General features: G+C 39.0%; 2 protein-coding genes across 3 annotated transcripts; both read right to left on the bottom strand.

Moving 5' to 3' along the window:
- Positions 1-383: 383 nt before the first annotated feature.
- LOC116330610 (interferon a3-like) lies at positions 384-6,198 on the bottom strand. Its single transcript, XM_039616771.1, has 6 exons — positions 6,064-6,198; positions 5,867-5,950; positions 5,349-5,498; positions 5,109-5,180; positions 4,911-5,012; positions 384-452 (listed from the first exon to the last, which is right to left on the bottom strand). The coding sequence occupies exons 1-6, from the start codon at positions 6,196-6,198 to the stop codon at positions 384-386; spliced, it is 612 nt and encodes a 203-aa protein (XP_039472705.1).
- A 7,492-nt stretch (positions 6,199-13,690) lies between these two features.
- Positions 13,691-19,608, bottom strand: LOC120441526 (interferon a3-like). Of its 2 annotated transcripts, XM_039616833.1 has the most exons (5): positions 18,163-19,608; positions 17,980-18,063; positions 17,444-17,593; positions 17,204-17,302; positions 13,691-17,109 (listed from the first exon to the last, which is right to left on the bottom strand). In XM_039616833.1, exons 1-5 carry the CDS (start codon positions 18,313-18,315, stop codon positions 17,014-17,016), a joined length of 582 nt encoding a protein of 193 aa, XP_039472767.1. In that variant the 5' UTR covers positions 18,316-19,608; the 3' UTR covers positions 13,691-17,013. The 2 variants fall into 2 exon arrangements, with proteins under 2 accessions (XP_039472767.1, XP_039472768.1); XM_039616834.1 differs by lacking the exon at positions 17,980-18,063.
- Between the last annotated feature and the right edge of the window lie 496 nt (positions 19,609-20,104).

Raw genomic sequence — 20,104 nt, 5'->3', positions numbered from 1 at the left:
TCTCTGCATTGAATCGCACCTGCTATTAATCTCTTCCACAGCATGTCTTTATCCTGTTTTCCTTCTTTCACCCCAACCTGTCGCAGCAGATGGCCCCGCCCCTCCCTGAGCCTGGTTCTGCTGGAGATTTCTTCCTGTTAAAAGAGTTTTTCCTTCCCACTGTCGCCAAAGTGCTTGCTCATAGGGGCTCATAGGATTGTTGGGTTTTTCTCTGTATCTATTATTGTAGGATCTACTGTACAATATAAAGCGGCTTGAGGTGACTGTTGTTGTGATTTGGTGCTATATAAATAAAACTGAATTGAATTGAATGAGGCATCAGCGAAGATCCAGGACACGCCGAGGGATTATAGCTCTCAGCTGACTTGGGAATGCCTTGGTGTTCAGGGAGAGTTGGCGGCGAGAGGGAGGTCTGGCCTTCTCTGCTTAGACTGCTGCCCAGCGACTCGGCCCTGGATAAGTGGAAGAAGACGGATGGATAGACAGTGTAGAAAGAAAAAAAAAAATGTAAGATATATTCAAGGAAGCTGGAGAACAACTCACCACTTTAAAAACCAAAGAAAGTCTTTAACATGGTCTTGGTGCTCATACTCACTCCACATGAGGTATCAGAGCTTTTGTGAAGAATCAAACCGGTCTTTTTATATAAATCTGGACAATATTTTTTGATTGCACTCATTAAAAATTAGTGCATAACCCTTATTCTGGATATTTCAGGAACAGAAAAGTCAACATATCTCAGTTTGTGAGATAAGAAAATATTTATTGACTTTAACATATAAAGTAATAAGAAATATGTCTAGTTTATTTCATGGAAAATTTTCAGAAATCTAATAAATAAATAAATAAAAACAATAGTATAAATATTATGAATACAATAAATACATTAAACCAATTAAGAAATACAAATACATTTTTAAAATTTATCCGACAGACAAGTTTTAGTGGGCAGTTCCCAGAGATGTAACCAGGAACGCGCATTGTCTCAGATGGGCTTGTTATGTTCCTGATCTCCTCCCAGGCTTCAGCACTGTAACCCTACAGACACAACAATATTATCATTATTAAAATACCAGAGGTGTAATATCTGTCATATCGAAATACAGGTTTAGTACAAATAATGCAGACTTACATTGTCCTTTAGGGTTTCATTTGAAAGTCTCTTGAAATCGTCAGCTGTGTCGTTTTTTGTGATTGTTTTTCTATGCTGATCAAGATTTTGGAAAATTTTTGTCTTCATAATGAGCAAACTGAACATTTTGAAAAATATATTTTACTAAATAAAAGAGTCTATCTTCTTACAAACAAAGTGAATTTATTGTTAATATTACTTTTATTATCAAAATGGGAAACTTAAGTTCCTTTAACCAGATTTCGATTCCAATTAAACTCAAAAATAACGTCTCTCAAAAACAAAACAAACAAAAAAAGGAAAAACTCCACAGTGCTTGGAAGTTCACAAAAGAGGAATTAAAGTCTTCTTTAATGGGTTAAAAGAAAACCCATAATATAAGATGTAACTCTTCTGTCAGTCAATCAGTAAATTGACACAATTAAGACAGTTTATTATATTATATTATATTATATTATATTATATTATATTATATTATATTATATTATATTATATTATATTATATTATATTATATTATATTAATGAATGTATTTATTTATTTTAATGCCCTAATATGGAAAAACTTTTCAACCATTTTTCAGTTCTTTACACATGACTCTGTATTTGTGTAGGCATCGTGCTCATGTACTGCATCAGTCTAACTTTTACTTTGTGGTCATTCCACCATGCGTTATTCTTCATATGTATTGAGACAGAGGGCGTTTTAAACACAATCTCAAATATGTCTAAACTGGAGGAGTAATTGTATCATTTACTGACTATATTAATTTCTGTGTGGATAACACCGCACCTACCAAGACTGTACGGTGTTTCTCCAACAACAAACCTTGGATTACCCCAGAAATTAAAGCTGTCCTCAAAAAGCAGAAGAGGAGGGCCTTCAAATCCAAAGACAAAGAAGTTGAAAAGGGTGCAGAAAGAGCTGAGGGGACTGATAAGGAATGGGAAGGACAGCTACAGGCAGAAGATGGAGAACCAGCTTCAGCAAAATAACGTTGGTGAAGTCTGAGAGGCCTCAGAACCATCTCGGGCCACAAGCATCAGAACTCTCTGCCTGGGAGGGATGTGAGGTGGGCAAATGAACTGAATCATTTCTTCAACAGATTTGATTCAGCCATGAGGCAGTCTTCGACATCGGCTGCAGACTCACCCACCCCCACTGCTGCTGTTCCACCTCTGACACCTCAGACACTTCACACCTCCTCTATTCACCCTGCTCTCTCCTCCCACCCCCGACAACAGCATCCAATACACACTCAACACAAGGCTCCAGCTTGTCTCTCTCAACCACCCAGGTTAGGAGGGAACTGAGGAGGATTAAAGCCAAGAAGGCAGCGGGCCCAGATGGCATCAGCTCAAGGTCGTCAGGTCCCGCGCGGACCAACTGTGTGGGGTGATGGAGCGCATCTTCAACCTGAGCCTGAGGCTGGGGAGAGTCCCACAGCTCTGGAAAACCTCCTGTGTTGTACCAGTGCCAAAGACTTCACGCCCAAGGACCTCAACAGCTACAGGCCGGTGGCTCTGACATCCCACCTGATGAAGACCCTGGAGCGGCTGGTCCTGGCTCAGCTTCGGCACCTGGTGAGCTCATCATTGGACCCACTTCAGTTTGCCTACCAACCTGGCATTGGAGCAGATGATGCCGTCATTCACCTCCTACATCGTTCCCTCGCTCACCTGGAGACCGCTGGGAGCACTGTGAAAATCATGTTCTTTGATTTCTCCAGTGCCTTCAACACTATTCTTCCCTCGGTCCTGAAGGACAAGCTGGAGAACTCAGGAGTGGACCATCACCTCACTACCTGGATTTTGGACTACCTCACCGACCGACCACAGTATGTGAGGACTCAGGGCTGTGTGTCGGACAGGGTCGTCTGCAGCACGGGGCCCCACAGGGAACGGTTCTGGCTCCATTCCTCTTCACCATCTACACTGCAGACTTCTCCCACAACTTCACCCAGTGCTTCCTGCAGAAGTTCTCTGATGACTCTGCAATAGTCGGCCTCATCACTGATGGGGACGACAAGGAGTACAGAGGACTGACTCTAACTACCTCCAGATCAACGCCAGTAAAACCAAGGAGCTGGTGGTAGACTTCTGCAGGCACAAACATCCTCCACTGCAACCACTGAACATCCAAGGTATGGACATTGAGACTGTGGACAGCTACAGGTACCTTGGTGTTCATCTGAACAACAAACTGGACTGGACTCATAACTCAGACGCCCTCTACAGGAAAGGGCAGAGTAGGCTGTACCTGCTGCGGAGACTCAGGTCGTTTGGAGTGGAGGGCCCACTCCTGAAGACCTTCTATGACTCTGTGGTGGCCTCAGCCATCTTTTTATGGTGTGGTCTGCTGGGGCGGCAGCATCTCTGCTGGGGACAGGAAGAGACTGAACAGGCTGATCCGAAGGGCCAGCTCTGTTCTAGGATGCCCTCTAGACCCAGTGGAGGTGGTGAGTGACAGGAGAATGGCGGCTAAGCTGTCATCCCTGTTGGACAACATCTCCCACCCCATGCAGGAGACTGTGACAGCACTGAGCAGCTCCTTCAGCGGCAGGCTGCGGCACCACGGTGTGGGACGGAGAGATTGCAGGTCTTTCCTCCCCACTGTTGTCAGACTCCACAATAAAGACTTTTGCAGCTGATCAAACACACACATCCACACATGTCCAATAAGACTGCTATATGTGCAATTCTTTCTCTGACAAAGTTGTATTTTTGTATTTTCTTACTCAGTTGTATATAGCATTTGCATTCTATTTTATTCTATTGTATATATTATTCTATTTTATTCTATTGTATATGGTATTTTATTTTATTTTATTGCATTCCAGTGTTTTCTAATTTCTGCTACATAACTTTGCACTTTTGCTGTAACGAAACAAATTTCCCACCTGTGGGACTAATAAAGGTTATCTTATCTTATCTTATCTTATCTTATCTTATCTTATCTTATGTCAGTTTTTCATAAAGCACAGTTTGTAAATTAAAAAAAAAGTTTAACAATGTGTCTGTTTTTTATGATCAACTTTATCTGTTATTTCCTTTGTAATTCAGCATAAGCGGTTATTGACTTTTAACTCCTTTCGCCATTTTTCATTGGTTGTACTGTATTTTTTATGTTTCTTATTGTTTGCTTGGTTTTTGTTTAGTAGTTTGTTTGTTTTTTGATGATGATAGCTCATTGGAAATCATCTTGTTGATGGAAAATACTGTTATCATTGGCATTTTTTTTTTTTTAGATACGACTAAAAAAATCCTGCAAACAAATCATTTTTTCTTTCTTTCTTTGTTGTGACAGGTGCTAGTAACAAAGTGCCTAAATATACCATTTAAAATGGGTTCTTTGAATCTTGTGTGAGAACAACTCACCACTTTAAAAACCAAAGAAAGTCTTTAACGTGGTCTTGGTGCTTATACTCACTCCACATGAGGTATCAGAGCTTTTGTGAAGAATCAAACCAGTCTTTCTATATAAATCTGGACAATGTTTCTAATGTTTGATTGCACTCATTAAAAATTAGTGCATAACCCTTATTCTGGAAATTTCAGGAACAGAAAAGTCAACATATCTCAGTTTGTGAGATAAGAAAATATTTATTGACTTTAACATATAAAGTAATAAGAAATGTCTAGTTTATTTCATGGAAAATTTTCAGAAATCTAATAAATAAATAAATAAATAAAAACAATAGTATAAATATTATGAATACAATAAATACATTAAACCAAGTAAAAAAATACAAATACATTTTTAAAATTTATCCGACAGACAAGTTTTAGTGGGCAGTTCCCAGAGATGTAACCAGGAACGCACATTGTCTCAGATGGGCTTGTTATGTTCCTGATCTTCTCCCAGGCTTCAGCACTGTAACCCTATACAGACACAACAATATTATCATTATTAAAATACCAGAGGTGTAATATCTGTCATATCGAAATACAGGTTTAGTAAAAATAATGCAGACTTACATTGTCCTTTAAGGTTTCATTTGAAAGTCTCTTGAAATGCGTCAGCTGTGTCATGTTGCTGTGGCTTCCAATCTAAATAAACCACAAGGAAAGGACAAAATATATTTGAATACATCCTTCACTTCTTTGACTTATTCACATTTGTCAGAGACTGATATATAATATATATAATAGAGACTGAATTCATTGTAAAATTAAAAAATGCCATATCAGTGTTCATTGTAATGAAAGTGAGTTTACACAGGAGTGAAGCTCTTCAGCCTGTTTGTTGACTATATTGAGAAAGTTCTCCACTGTGTTCTCCTCCCATGGTGCAGAGCTGCGATTCTTCTCAAACAGGTCAAACACCTCCTTCAGAATCTGAACTACGAAAGCCAGTTTATCCTCATCCTAGAAGAAGAAGAAGAAGAAGAGATCACTATGGGAATACTTCTTTAAAACGTCAAGAACAAGAATCCACACAGCTATGAAAAAGTTCCCGGAGACCGAAAATCTTTGTTTGCACAGGAACAAATGTTTGAAAATAAGGTTGTTGTGTTTTGTCCTTGAATTATACATTTTTATACACAGGAGTTATGACAGAGTCGTGATAAGAGACAACTCCATTGGCTCTGTGGGAGAGAATCCCTACGACCCTTTTAATAGCTATAGTCTATATATAGGTAAAGACAAACTTTTGTAGATTTGCCATCACGACACTTTCAGTTCTTCCAACAAAAAAAGAAACAACTTTATGAAAAAAGTTGGGGATGACTTACTGTTGCTTTGGACGTCTGGTGATACAGTTGATTAGGGAAAGCTACGTTGTGCTCAATTTCAGCATCCTTAGTGGTGTTAGTAATCTGCATCACACACAAAACGCACACACACACACACACACACATCATAAACATGGAACTAATCAAACTATTTAAATCAATACCATATTAAACATTATGCAAAGAAGTGCACTCACCATCACATCAAGTAAACTTAAAGCTTTTCTGTTGTATAAACTGAAATGATGTTTTACAATCCATTTGCAACTAAGCAAAGAGCCCGTACTGTACATCACGAGAAACAGGCAAGCGATGAAAATCCTGCTGATCATTTTTGAAAAATGTAGAAATTTCCTTCCTGTGACGCAAACTCTCAGGTCTCCTGGTGTTCTGATTAAGCAAGCCTCCAGCACTTCATTTATAGCGGCAGTTCGCAAGAATTTCATCAACTAGAACTAGTAAAAATGGAACTAGAAGAAACTGTATGTCATCATTTTCAGTTTGTATTTTGTTTTTTGGGGGTAATTCTGTCATATTAAGAGAGTATTCCATAAAAATAGAGAAATGTTCGAGATTAACCTTCAGGTACACAACGAAATCTCCAGTGTTAAATTGACACTAAGGTGTGTATATATAGGTCCACTCTTTTGAGTGTTAAATGAACACTTTTGACAGTGTTATATTTTTAACAGTAACCTAGTCAGATTTAAAGATTAACAATGACTAACACAGCATTGCTGATTTTCTAACACTGGAATATTTCTAACATGTTTAGTCATTTTCCAGTGTTTTAACATGAACTTGTGGTCAGCTTGTGGTCAGCAGTGTTGACCACAAGCTGACCACTCAAGCTGTGGTCAGCATTGCTTGTGGTCAGCACTGCTGTGCTTGTGGTCAGCGCTGACCACAAGCTGACCACAATTTGAGTTGGAGCTCATGTTTAGATTATGAAATGCAAACTTGAACCCTAAGTAACTCCTGTCACATTAAATCCTTATAAAAATAAGCTAAAAGCACGTATAACAGTAATAACAAATCTCACATACCCCATGCAATAACGCTGTACAACACAGCACATCTGTAGACAGAATCATCTGTTCTCACATGTAATACATGATTTGAACCCTGCGGTGTCAAAAACACTAAAGTCCCAAAGTCCAGGCATGGTTATTAGTTCATGCTTATTAGTGTTTCTCTGTGTTAGCCCTCTGATAGACAGGTGGTCTATCCAGTTTGTACGCCACCACCTAACCCAGGGGTCTGCAACCTTTTACACCTAAAGAGCCATTTGGACCCGGTTTCCACGCAAAAGAAAACACTGGGAGCCGCAAATACTTTTTGACATCTAAAATGAAGATAACACTGTATATATTGTTTTTTATCCTTTGTGTGAACAACTAAGATGTGTTGCTTATGAAATCCTTGAAGTGCTACAGAGAAAATTACATTTTATTTATGTAATCAACACATTTTGAACTCTTAAAGAAATATAACAAAAGCAAAGACACCCAGCTGAACTAAAATGATCCATGTAGCAAACAAAAACTGTTGTGAGCCGCCACCCTTATATCGCCTTTGGGCTTTTGGAGCATTGACCTGACTAAAAAATAAAATAAAAATAATTGGTAAAAAAGCACTATGCTGCTGAAAAATGAAAAATAGAAAAATTTGCAAAATTCTGCCTAAATATGTATTTTACCTGGTTAATGCGTGCGGCGGGGGCGTGGTCTGCAGCGCCGCTGCAGGGGAGGCGGACGCACCTGAGCGGCACCCGCAATCACGCCTCGCTGCCTTAAAGTCTGTGCTCTCTCTGCTGTTGTTGTTGTTGGTGGTGGTGTGTGTCGGGCTGTGAGCTGCGAAGCTACAGCCGGCTGTATGCGTACAGCAACCGTGTGTGAAAAGTGCTCAATAAAGAGATGCTGAAAAGCGCCTTCATGCAAACATCGTCGGGTCTGCCGTGGTATGTTTACAATGAGACTTCTGCTCCTGAACCTCTGCGCACAGCGTCTGCTAATCGGTGCTGTGCGAAGTGAGTTTACGCAGGACTGTAAGCTGTCATCTGTCATCTGTGAGGCGTGAGCAGTGTTTGTCTTTAACATAGTTCACGGTGGAGCTGCTGACATAATGTTGATCCGAAGATCCATAATTGGCCTACCTGGGCTTGAAAGTCTCGATAAATGCACGGCGTTTCGGCGGGAATACCGGCTTCCGCGAGTGTGACGCTTATATTGAGCGAGGAAAAAATAATAGAATATAATTTTATATTTATATTTCAATATCACAATAATCTTCCAATTTAGAACTACAAGTTTAAAAGAACTAACATAAATAAAATACACTTCAGCGAAATACTTCTAATTTATTTTCCCAAACCACGCGGAGCCGCACTATAAGGACTAAAGAGCCGCATGCGGCTCCGGAGCCGCGGGTTGCCGACCCCTGACCTAACCTATGACAGGATCGCTGACCAGGTAAGAAAATGCTTCGAATTTGTTGAGCAATTTTACTTTACTTCTCCCCATTTGATTGTGTTTTAATTTTTCAGCTCTTTTATTCCATTTTACCCATCCATCCATCCATTCACTTCCGCTTATCCTTTTCAGGGTCGCGGGGGCCGCTGGAGCCTATCCCAGCTATCATAGGGCGAGAGGCAGGGTACACCCTAGACAGGTCGCCAATCTGTCGCAGGGCGACATTTTACCCTTTTCCGTTTAATAAAGCTTTTTTTTTCTTTTTTTGTAATTTTCATGTCATTGAGATATTTCGGCTTTCCCAAACCAAACCTAAACCGTTTGATCATCCAGAAGGGCATAACAACCTTAAAAATGACCGAATGCACATCAACCTTAGTTTTGTTTTGCTTTGTTTTATGTTTGTTTGTTTGCTCGCTGGCTTTGTAAAAGTTAAACATCTAATAGCTATAATTTGTCACGCTTTAGTCAGACAAAACAACAAATGACAAGATACGTGTGCGATTTACAATTCATGAACAATCATTTAAATTTTACAAATTTTACGAACAATATCTTAAAATATCCTTTGGTATCATGTGTATCTGGATGTAGCGAAGAAGGAGGGTTGGTGTGACAGAAGTTCGTTATATATCCAATAAAGTGTGATGTTTGACATTTATATGAAACGTTGGGGCTATTTTAACGGGAGTTTATAATATTGCTCCTTTGTAATTTTTTTAAGAATTTATCTACAGTTCAGTAAACGCTTATTTGTCGACATCCCTTTTACTTCGTTTGTTTTATATTAAAAAATGGAGGCAAAACATGTACAATTATGGGTTAAATATGTAGAATTTAAAATGCATGAACGGTGTGTACATAAACATATCGGTGCTGTGTCGTCAGACCGAGGAAAATAAAAGCGGCTGCCAAGTGGATGAAGAATGAGCGCATGTATGAATGAGTGTATTTGCCTTGGTGCACTCCATTATTAAATCATTGCATGACTGGATGTTTGGTACTGTAATTTACATGTCATTGTGGGAAAATTCCATGAAAATACATTACTTTTACGGTAACTCAATGTACTCATGTACTCAAATACAGCAAATGTAGCAATTGGTGATGTTGTTGAGATTATACTATTTCTTTTGTTTTCTACTGTAAATCTAAGAGTAATTACTTAAATCCTCATTCAGAGTGTATTAACATAAAATGCAATTCATTGTGAGAGTATTATGACATACAACTTAAGGAGTAAGTTGCAGCTACACTAAAATGGAATTTCTTGAGTTGAATATTGAATATATTAATAAATGTATTTGTTTATTCAAACAATGTGAAACGTAATTACAGTCCACTTTGTTTCAAACAACCAGTCTTACCCTTACAAAAAAGAATATTCAAGTATATCATAAGTATACTTTAAAAAAAAGGTTCTTTGAATCTTGTGTGTCGACACAAACCTAGTTCATCCCTTGAGTTGTTTACTTTTTAAAGCTTGAATGTCTCAAAGGTCAGAGTTAAGTGGCTTAAGAAACATTTTTTTCTTCAAGAACTAGAATAAAAAAGCACACAGTGTACCTCCGGCAGAGTTTAAACAGCATTCCGAGGGAAACTGGGGATACTGAGTCCGAATGGACCATGTTCAGCACCTCCATTAACGAAGCCGCTACACTGGTTGGTGCCCCCGCCCCCAAACCAAATGGTGGACACCAGAGGGAAAGAGACCCACCAAGCTGAGGAAGGAGTCTTATCGGGCTCGGTTACCCTGTGGGACTTTGGAAGCAGCTGATGGGTACCAACAGGCCAAGCGGAAGGCTCTGGCAGTGGCTAAAGCAAAAACTCGGGTGTGGCAGAGTTCGGGGAGGCTATGATAAAAGGCTTTGGGACTGTCTAGAAGAGAGCCTGCCAAATGGGCGCATGCGCACGCAGCGACCGGCAGTGAATGAGAGCTTTGCGTCCTAAGTTTCTAAGTTTTTTTAATTGTTTTATCGTTTTTCGTTTCTATCGCTGGCATGTGTTTTCCTTGAAGAAGTGACGGTTTTCTTACAAAGTCACACACGCTCCACAACAGTGAGAACGTCATTGATTCTTTTTTCTTCATTGTGGTTGGATTTCTACTGTGCTGGCTTGTTTTCGATGATGTGGGTGAGGCCGTGAGTCAGCTGAGGATTGTTTCCTCCCACGACGAGCTTTTACAACTTAACTTACCGTATGATGGTAAGGACCTCACCTCATGTATGCCGGATTTTATACATAGAGACTCTAACAGAACAAGTGACAAGAAGAAGAGAAAAAGAGGGAGACGTGGAGGTGTTAAATTGCGTCTGAGGAGACAACAGGTCAGTCGGTTTCCCCTGCCCTCTGTTATCCTTGGAAATGTTCAGTCTCCTAGGAACAAGCTGGACGAACTCCAGGGAAACGTCAGGTTCCAGAAAGACTTCAGGGACAGCTGTGTAATATCTTTTTCCGAGACATGGCTGACGGAACAGGACCAGGACGCCGATTTGTCAATTTGGAAAAATTGGAGCTCCTTTTCGCCGGGATCGGGATGCACGGGTAACAGGGAAATTCCAAGGAGGGTATGCTTGTATGTGAACAAACGTTACTGTAGCGCTGTAACTGTTAGCGAGTGTATTTGTACACCAGTATGGTGTTATTTTTGTGCCACTATTCTGAGCGCACGTAAAAAAAAAAAAAAAAAAAAATTGCAGGTGCAAGTGTTGCATTTTGAGGAGAAATTTATTTTGAGCGAAGAAAAGCTAAATTTGAGTGAACAAAATTCATTGCTGCGTGCAGAAAATGTATTTCAGTTCAACTCTATCTGTACACTGTACAGAAAGAGTTGAACGCGCACGGGCAGAAATGTTGAGAGCGCAAGCAACACATTGCGAGCAAGCGCAAATGCAAAAACTGAGCGAGAGGAACTGCTATTGTGTGTGTGTATGGATAATAGCAAACAGTGAAATACATTTTTTGCACGCAGCAATGAATTTTGTTCACTCAAATTTAGCTTTTTTTCGCTCAAAATAAATTTCTCCTCAAAATGCAACACTTGCACCTGCAAAAAATTTTTTTACGTGCTCTCAATGTTTTTTTTTTACGTGCGTTCAGAATAGTGGCACGAAAATAACGCCATACACCAGATGTTGAACTTTTATCCCTGTCACTGCGCCCTCCCTCGTGAGTTTCCACAACTTTTTATTACCATAGTTTACATTCACCCGAGGGCTCACCCCGCCTCCACCTGCGGCATCATCTCAGACGTAGTGCAGAAGCTGCAGGCGCTCTCTCCTGACGCCCCAAACTTTATAATGGGGGACTTCAGCCATGTCTCTCTTAACTCATGAACTTCTTCACAAATAAAATTTTTATCATTAGAGAAAAAATTACCAATAATCATCCCACAGATGTAATATTATCTACAGCTACTTTTAGTACCATCGGTGTTAAGTTAGACTCTTTTTCTCCAATTGATCTTTCTGAGTTAACTTCAATAATTAATTCCTCCAAACCATCAACGTGTCTTTTAGACCCCATTCCTACAAAACTGCTCAAAGAAGTCCTGCCATTAATTAATTCTTCAATCTTAAATATGATCAACCTATCTCTAATAATCGGCTATGTACCACAGGCCTTCAAGGTGGCTGTAGTTAAACCTTTACTTAAAAAGCCATCTCTAGACCCAGCTGTCTTAGCTAATTATAGGCCAATCTCCAACCTTCCTTTCATATCAAAAATCCTTGAAAGAGTAGTTGTCAAACAGCTAACAGATCATCTGCAGAGGAATGGCTTATTTGAAGAGTTTCAGTCAGGTTTCAGAGCTCATCACAGCACAGAAACAGCTTTAGTGAAGGTTACAAATGATCTTCTTATGGCCTCTGACAGTGGACTCATCTCTGTGCTTGTCCTGCTAGACCTCAGTGCTGCGTTTGATACTGTTGACCATAATATCCTATTAGAGCGATTAGAACATGCTGTAGGTATTACAGGTACTGTGCTGCAGTGGTTTGTATCATATCTATCTAATAGACTCCAATTTGTTCAAGTAAATGGAGAGTCCTCTTCACACACTAAGGTCAATTATGGAGTTCCACAGGGTTCAGTGCTAGGACCAATTCTATTTACATTATACATGCTTCCTTAGGCAGCATCATTAGAAGACATAGCATAAATTTTCACTGCTATGCAGATGACACGCAGCTCTATCTATCCATGAAGCCAGGTAACACACACCAATTAGTGAAACTGCAGGAATGTCTTAAAGACATAAAGACCTGGATGGCCGCTAACTTTCTGCTTCTTAATTCAGATAAAACTGAGGTTATTGTACTCGGCCCTGAAAATCTTAGAACTATGGTATCTAAGCAGATTCTTACTCTGGATGGCATTACCTCGGCCTCCAGTAACACTGTGAGGAACCTTGAGTCATTTTTGACCAGGACATGTCCTTCAATGCACATATTAAACAAATATGTAAGACTGCTTTCTTCCATTTGCGCAACATCTCTAAAATTAGAAATATCCTGTCTCAGAGTGATGCTGAAAAACTAGTTCATGCATTTATTACTTCCAGGCTGGACTACTGTAATTCTTTATTATCAGGATGTCCTAAAACTCACTGAAAAGCCTTCAGCTGATCCAAAATGCTGCAGCAAGGGTACTGACAGGGACTAGAAAGAGAGCATATTTCTCCTGTTTTGGCTTCCCTTCATTGGCTTCCTGTTAAATCCAGAATTGAATTCAAAATCCTGCTCCTCACATACAAAGTCTTAAATAATCAGGCCCCATCTTATCTTAATGACCTTGTAGTACCATATCACCCCATTAGAGCACTTCGCTCTCGCTCTGCAGGCTTACTTGTTGTTCCTAGAGTATTTAAAAGTAGAATGGGAGGCAGAGCCTTCAGTTTTCAGGCCCCTCTTCTGTGGAACCAGCTTCCAGTTTGGATTAGGAGACAGACACTATCTCTACTTTCAAGATTAGGCTTAAAACTTTCCTTTTTGCTAAAGCATATAGTTAGGGCTGGACCAGGTGACCCTGAATCCTCCCTTAGTTATGCTGCAATAGACGTGAGGCTGCCGGGATTCCCATGATGCATTGAGTTTTTCCTTCCACTCACCTTTCTCACTCACTATGTGTTAATAGACCCTCTGCATCGAATCATATCTGTTATTAATCTCTGTCTCTCTTCCACAGCATGTCTTTATCCTGTTTTCCTTCTTCACCCCAACCGTCGCAGCAGATGGCCGCCCTCCCTGAGCCTGGTTCTGCCGGAGGTTTCTTCCTGTTAAAAGGAGTTTTTCCTTCCCACTGTCGCCAAAGTGCTTGCTCATAGGGGTCATATGATTGTTGGGCTTTTCTCTGTATTTATTATTGTGCTATCTACTGTACAATATAAAGCGCCTTGAGGCGACTTTTGTTGTGATTTGGCGCTATATAAATAAAATTGAATTGAATTGAATTGAATTGAAATCAACTTTGGGCAATTTGTATCAATATGTATCCTGTCCTACCAGACGGGATAAAATGTTGGACCTTTGGTACGGATCGGTGAAGAATGCTTATAAATCCCTCCCGCTTCCTCCTCTGGGATTTGCTGACCATAACTGTGTGCATCTTCTGCCCATCTATAAAACTGTCTTAAAACGATAGAAGACAAAGACTAAGGATGTTGACGTATGGTCAGAAGAATCTGTGCTTACCTTGCAGGAATGTTTTAAGATTGGGAAGTTTTTATTCAGTATTGTGGAGATGATCTTGACGCTTTGGTGGATGTTACTAGCTCTTATGCAGTATTTTGTAAAGACATGATTATACCCCGTAAGCGCGTGTGTACGCTAACAATAAGCCACGGGTCACCAAAAGCGTCAAATCCTGTTTAAGGAAAAAGAGGGGGCTGTTACTGATTTTCAGACAGCCACCAAGGACCTGAAAATCGAGATCTTGAAAGCAAAACAGAGCTACAAAAACCTTCTTGAAAGCAAATTTGCTGCAATAAAATTTTGGGTCTGCCTGGACTTGTATGAAAACCATAGCAGGGTTTCAAAATCCTCAGAGCAGTAGTCAGATCATTTTAGATGGTTTTAATTCAGACAGCGATTTTGCAAACGCTTTAAATATGTTTTATGCTTGTTTTAGTTCTTCTGATTTTAGCAAGGATATTTTGGAACTGAAACAGAAACTGAGAGATACTCAGCACTTTATCATTGAACTCAGCTATGTCAAAAAGGCCTTTCATACAGTTAATGTGAACAATAGCCAGGGTCCTGATAATATTAGTGGCCGCCTAATTAAATCTTGTGCTGAAGAACTCAGTCCTATATTTCAGGTTATTTTTAATAAATCCTTGCAAACACAACATGTGCCCTCTCTTTGGAAAGAAGCAGTTGTAGTTCCTGTCCCTAAATCTAGTCGTTCAAAAATTCTAAACGACTTCAGGCCTGTTGCCCTCACTTCAGTTGTAATGAAAGTCTTTGAAAAAATCATCAGAAATGTGATTATGAAAGAGATTGAACATCAGCTGGATCCAATGCAGCAATAGAGGAGTGGAGGACACACTTTTGACTTTACTAAATCTGATTCTTAAACATGTAGAGAGTAAAGGGACTTTTGCAAGACTTCTTTTCATTGATTTTTCTTCGGCTTTTAATACAATACAGCCCCATATTTTAATTAAAAGACTTTTAGAACAGTTTGAAATCAAGAAAAACCTGGTGGGCTGGATTTTAGATTTTTTAACTGACAGGTCACAAAGAGTGAGAATAAATGGGGTTCTGTCTGACCCAGTGTTCTCCTCCACAGATTCTCCTCAAGGGTGTGTCTTATCGCCCTTATTATTCATTCTCTATACAAACATGTGTCAGAGCAGATATGAAAACAGGGCCATCATTAAATATGCAGATGACTCTGTTATTGGCAGCTTACTGAAAGAGGGTGAAACTAACCACGGTCCAGTCATTGATGACTTTGTTCAGTGGTGTGAGGAGTCTTATCTCCAGTTGAACATATCAAAAACAAAAGATATGGTTATTGATTTTAGGAAACAACAAAATGGGCACAGAGTCACTTTAATTAAAGGTCAGAAAATAGAGCAAGTGCAATCATATAAATATCTTGGGACCATAATCAATGAAAAACTGAACTTTGATCAGAATTGCAAATCAGTTTGTAAAAAGGGTCACCAGCACCTTTATTGCCTTAGGAAACTTGCTCATTTCCATATTGACCAAAAAATGTTAACTTTGTTTTATCGTTCTTTTATTGAGTCTGTTTTATCCTTTTGTTTGGTCGCATGGTTTGGTCAGGGCGGAGGTTTCTATTTCCAAGATACAGGACAAAGCGTTTTAAAACAGCTTTGTCCCTGTTGCTGTCACTGAATTAAATAAGAACTGTTTTTGTTTTTGATTCGAAACGTTAAATTACTATATATGTGCTACAGTGAGGTTTATATTTTTATTATGTATGTGTGTTTTTGAAGGGATGCCAAATGCTATCATTTTTCTGTAAAGCAAATTTACCTTGCCTATGGGTATAAATAAAGTTACCTTGAACCTTGAACCAAACCATCAGGCAACTCAGGAGAGAAAAGCGATGCTCTACCTGCACTGCAGGTGGAGCACTGCTAACTTCAACTGACAACATTTTTGGGTGGTGGAAGGATTACTTCGAGGACCTCCTTAATCCCACTGGCAGAGTCAGAGATGAAGGGAGCCACTCATCTATCTCTGGGGATGACGTGACTGAGCCAGTTAAACAACTCCTTGGTGGCAGGGCCCCTGGGTGGATGAGGTTCGCCCTAAGTTCCTGAAGGCTCTGGATGTTGTAGGGCTGTTTTGCTTGACATGCCTGGAGATCAGGGGTGGTACCTCTGAGGTGGCAATTAGTCAAACCTTGGACAATGCAGTTTTCACCCTGGTTATGGAACACTGGACCAGCTCTTTATCCTCTCGAGGATACTTGAGGATGCATGGGAGTTTGCCCAACCAGTCTACATTGGCTTGGCGGATCTGGAGAAGGCACTCGACCATGTCCCTCAGAGTGTCCTGTGGAAGGTGCTTCAGGAGTATGGGCTGTTTGGCTCATTGCTATGGGCCATTCGATTCTCATACAACCATTTCAGGAGCTTGGTCCACATAGCCGGCAATAAGTTGGACTGGTTTTCGGTGGGTGATGGATTCCACCAGGGCTGCCCTTGTCACGGATTCTGTTCATAGTTTTTATTTAGAGAATTTCTAGGTGTAGCCAAGTGGCGGAAGGTTTTTACTTAGGTATTCTCTGAATCTCAGCTCTGCATTTCGTATATGATGTGGTTCTATTGGCTTCATCGGCTGATGACTTCCAGCTCACACTGGAATGGTGCACAGCCAAATGTGAAGAGGTGGGAATGAGAATCAGCACCTCCAAATCTAAGGCCATGGTGCTCAGCCAGAAAAGGGTGGAGTGTCCACTCGGGATCAGGGATGAGTGAAATAAGATAATAATTATTCAATGTAACATATAAAATAATATGAAATAGTTTATTTTAATGAAAATTTACAAAACAAATAAATAAATGAATAATACACAAATATTAAAAATAAATAATAGTGTAAATATCATAAATACAATAAATAAATTAAACCAACTAAGATATAATTTAACAATAAATTAACAAATACTTTTTAAAAAAATGTATCCGACAGACAACTTTCAGTGGGCAGTTCTCAGAGATATAAGAAATTCACATTGTCTCAGATGGGCTTGTGTTATGTTCCTGATCTTCTCCCAGGCTTCAGCACTGTAACCCTACAGACAAAACAATATTATTATTATTAAAATACCAGAGGTGAAATATCTGTCATATCTAAATACAGGCTCAGTAAAAATAATGCAGGCTTACATTTTTCTTTAGGATTTTATTTAAGAGTCTCTTGAAATACTTTTCTCTCCTGAAAGACAGCTGTTGCCCCTTCTGTGTCGTATTGCTGTGGCTTCCAATCTAAGTAAATCAAGAGAAATAAAACAAAATATATTTAAATAAATCATTCACCACTTTAACTTATTCGCAGTTGTCAGGTCTTTTACATAATAGAGACTGAATTCATTGTAAAATTACAAAAACGAATGAAAGTGAACTTACACAGGAGCGAAGCTCTTCAGTCTGTTTGTCGACTATATTGAGAAAGTTCTCCACTGTGTTCTCCTCCCATGATGCAGAGCTGTGATCCTCCTCAAACAGGGCAAGCAGCTCCTTCAGAATCTGAACTGTGAAAGCCAGTTTATCCTCAGCCTGGAAAAAGAAGAAGAAGAAGAAGAAGAAGAGATTACTATAGGAATACTTTTGTGACACTTGAAGATGGATGGCTTAGAAAGTCAAAGAACATGAATCCACACAGCAATGAAAATTTTCCCAGATATATCTTAGTTTGCACAGGAATAAATGGTTGAAAATGAGTTCTTTGTATTTTTGTCCTTGAATTATACACAGGAGTTATGACAGAGTCATGATAATAGACAACTCCCTTGGCTCTGTGGGAGAGAATCCCTACGACCCTTTTAATAGCTATAGTCTATATATAGGTAAAGACAAACTTTTGTAGATTTGCCATCACGACACTTTCAGTTCTTCCAACAAAAAAAGAAACAACTTTATGTAAAAAGTTAGGGATGACTTACTGTTGCTTTGGACGTCTGGCGATACAGTCGATTAGGGAAAGCTACGTTGTGCTCAATTTCAGCATCCTTAGTGGTGTTAGTAATCTGCATCACACACAAAACGCACACACATCACATGCATGGAACTAATCAAACTATTTAAATCAATACCACATTAAACATTATGCAAAGAAGTGCACTCACCATCATATCAAGGAAATCTAAAGCTATTTTGTTGTACAGACTGAATTGACTCTTTGTGTTTCCTGGATGTTTTACAATCCATTTGCAACTTAGCGAGGAGCCCGTACTGTACATCCCGAGAAACAGGCAAGCGATGAAAATCCTGCTGATCATTTTTGAAAAATGTAGAAATTTCCTTAGTGTGAAGCAAATTCTCAGGTCTCCTGGTGTTCTGATGGAGCAAACCTCCAGCGCTTCATTTATAGCAGAGCCCAAGGACACACCTATTTCATTTTCTAATCAGCTGGAAAGTCCTCAAAGTAAAAACATAGCAGATTTATGTCATCGTTTTCAGTTTTAATATGTGTTCTTTGGGATAATTGTGTATAAAAATTGTCTATGATATAAAAAAAACTGAGGCAGCAGCACCATGAGATGACGTCAAGTTACCACATAAAGCATAAAAACAAAAATCTCCTCCTCTAACTATGTCCATCTCTTAATGCTTGAGATTAATATGAAACCTTTAGGCGATTTTAAAGTAAACGTAGAACAATAGTCGTTTAATTAGTTTAATTAGTTCAGTTAGTTTAAATGTAATTTAATTACTGTCAAGTAAAAGTTTATTTATCCGAAATCTGTTTTTACTTCTTGATTTTAATCTGGGAAAATTGAAGATAGGAGATTTACAGCAATGTTTTTCAGGGAGTCTTTACCTTCTCGGCAGTTTGCAAGACATTAAGGTAGCTAATTTAAAAAAAAAGAAAAGGAAAAAAAAGATCAAACAGTCAGTTAAAATCTTTAAATTGGTAGACACAAATGCATTGACGGTTTGGACACACACACATCAGTGCTGTGTCTGTAGACACGAAGGAAAATGAAAGTAGATGTGCACGAAACTTCCTTACGCACGTTTGCTTTTATTTTCAAATACGACTGATTACAGAGGATAAGAAAGGAGTATAGAGTGATTGAAGTTTATGTTTTTTTTGAGTTTCTGAAACCAATAAAAAGCCAAATATACTGGCAATATATTGTTTCGGTGGTGAGGCTATGTGATGGAGTAGTTTATAAGTTGCAGAGTGTGATATGAAAAGTCTTTAGCAGGGCAGGAGCTGAGAACGGAGAACAGAAAGTCCTCTGGCGTCGACAACAATAAAACCACTATGTCGTCTTTAAGTGTTACTCGTAAACTACAGCTTCCACTTTGGGTTTGTTTTGTTTTTTTGTTTTTTTGTTTGTTTTACCGCTTCTGTTTACCTTTAGTTAAGGTTAGTAGTTAACCTACTGCATGTTGATTTTGTTTTTTTTTTAATGTGTTGTCTTAAATAAAAAATAACCCGGAAACCATGAGACACAATAAAAAAATATGTCGACAGTGAAAATGAAATCTCGCCAGAGGAATGGAAATCAACTTGAGTTGGAGCTCATGTTTAGATGGTGAAATGCAAACATGCTCTATTTAACTCCTGCCACATTAAAATCCTTATAAAAAATAAGCTAAAAGCATGTACAACAGATAAAACAATTTTATTCTATTTATATTTTCTATTTAATTGAGCTTTTTTCTTTCTTTTATTTTTGTTATTTTCATGTTATTAAGCTACTTGGGTTTAACTCTGTTCAAATACCATGATAGAATGGTTTATCTTCTGGGTGATAAACCATTTTATCATCCAGAAGGGCAAAATAGCCATTTATGTTTTTTGGGTTTTTTTTTTTAAATGTAAAAGTCATAAAGCTAATAGCTATAATTTGTCACTTCTAAGTCAGTTTAAATAACATAGGAGGAGAAACGGGTCACTTTTACAATTCATGAAGAATAATTTTAATGTCAGGGCAGGGTAGGCATGCAGTGACACAAATAATGTCAATAAATTATTATTTATTTATTTTTTGTCATATAGACTGAGGAATAAGTTCAGGCAAGAGTTTCCATTGGCTGCGATGCTCGCAGATGACA

The sequence above is a fragment of the Oreochromis aureus genome, linkage group 8, assembly GCF_013358895.1.
Source record: "Oreochromis aureus strain Israel breed Guangdong linkage group 8, ZZ_aureus, whole genome shotgun sequence".
Classification (NCBI taxonomy): domain Eukaryota; kingdom Metazoa; phylum Chordata; class Actinopteri; order Cichliformes; family Cichlidae; genus Oreochromis; species Oreochromis aureus.
This window is presented reverse-complemented; position numbering and strand designations above follow the sequence as displayed.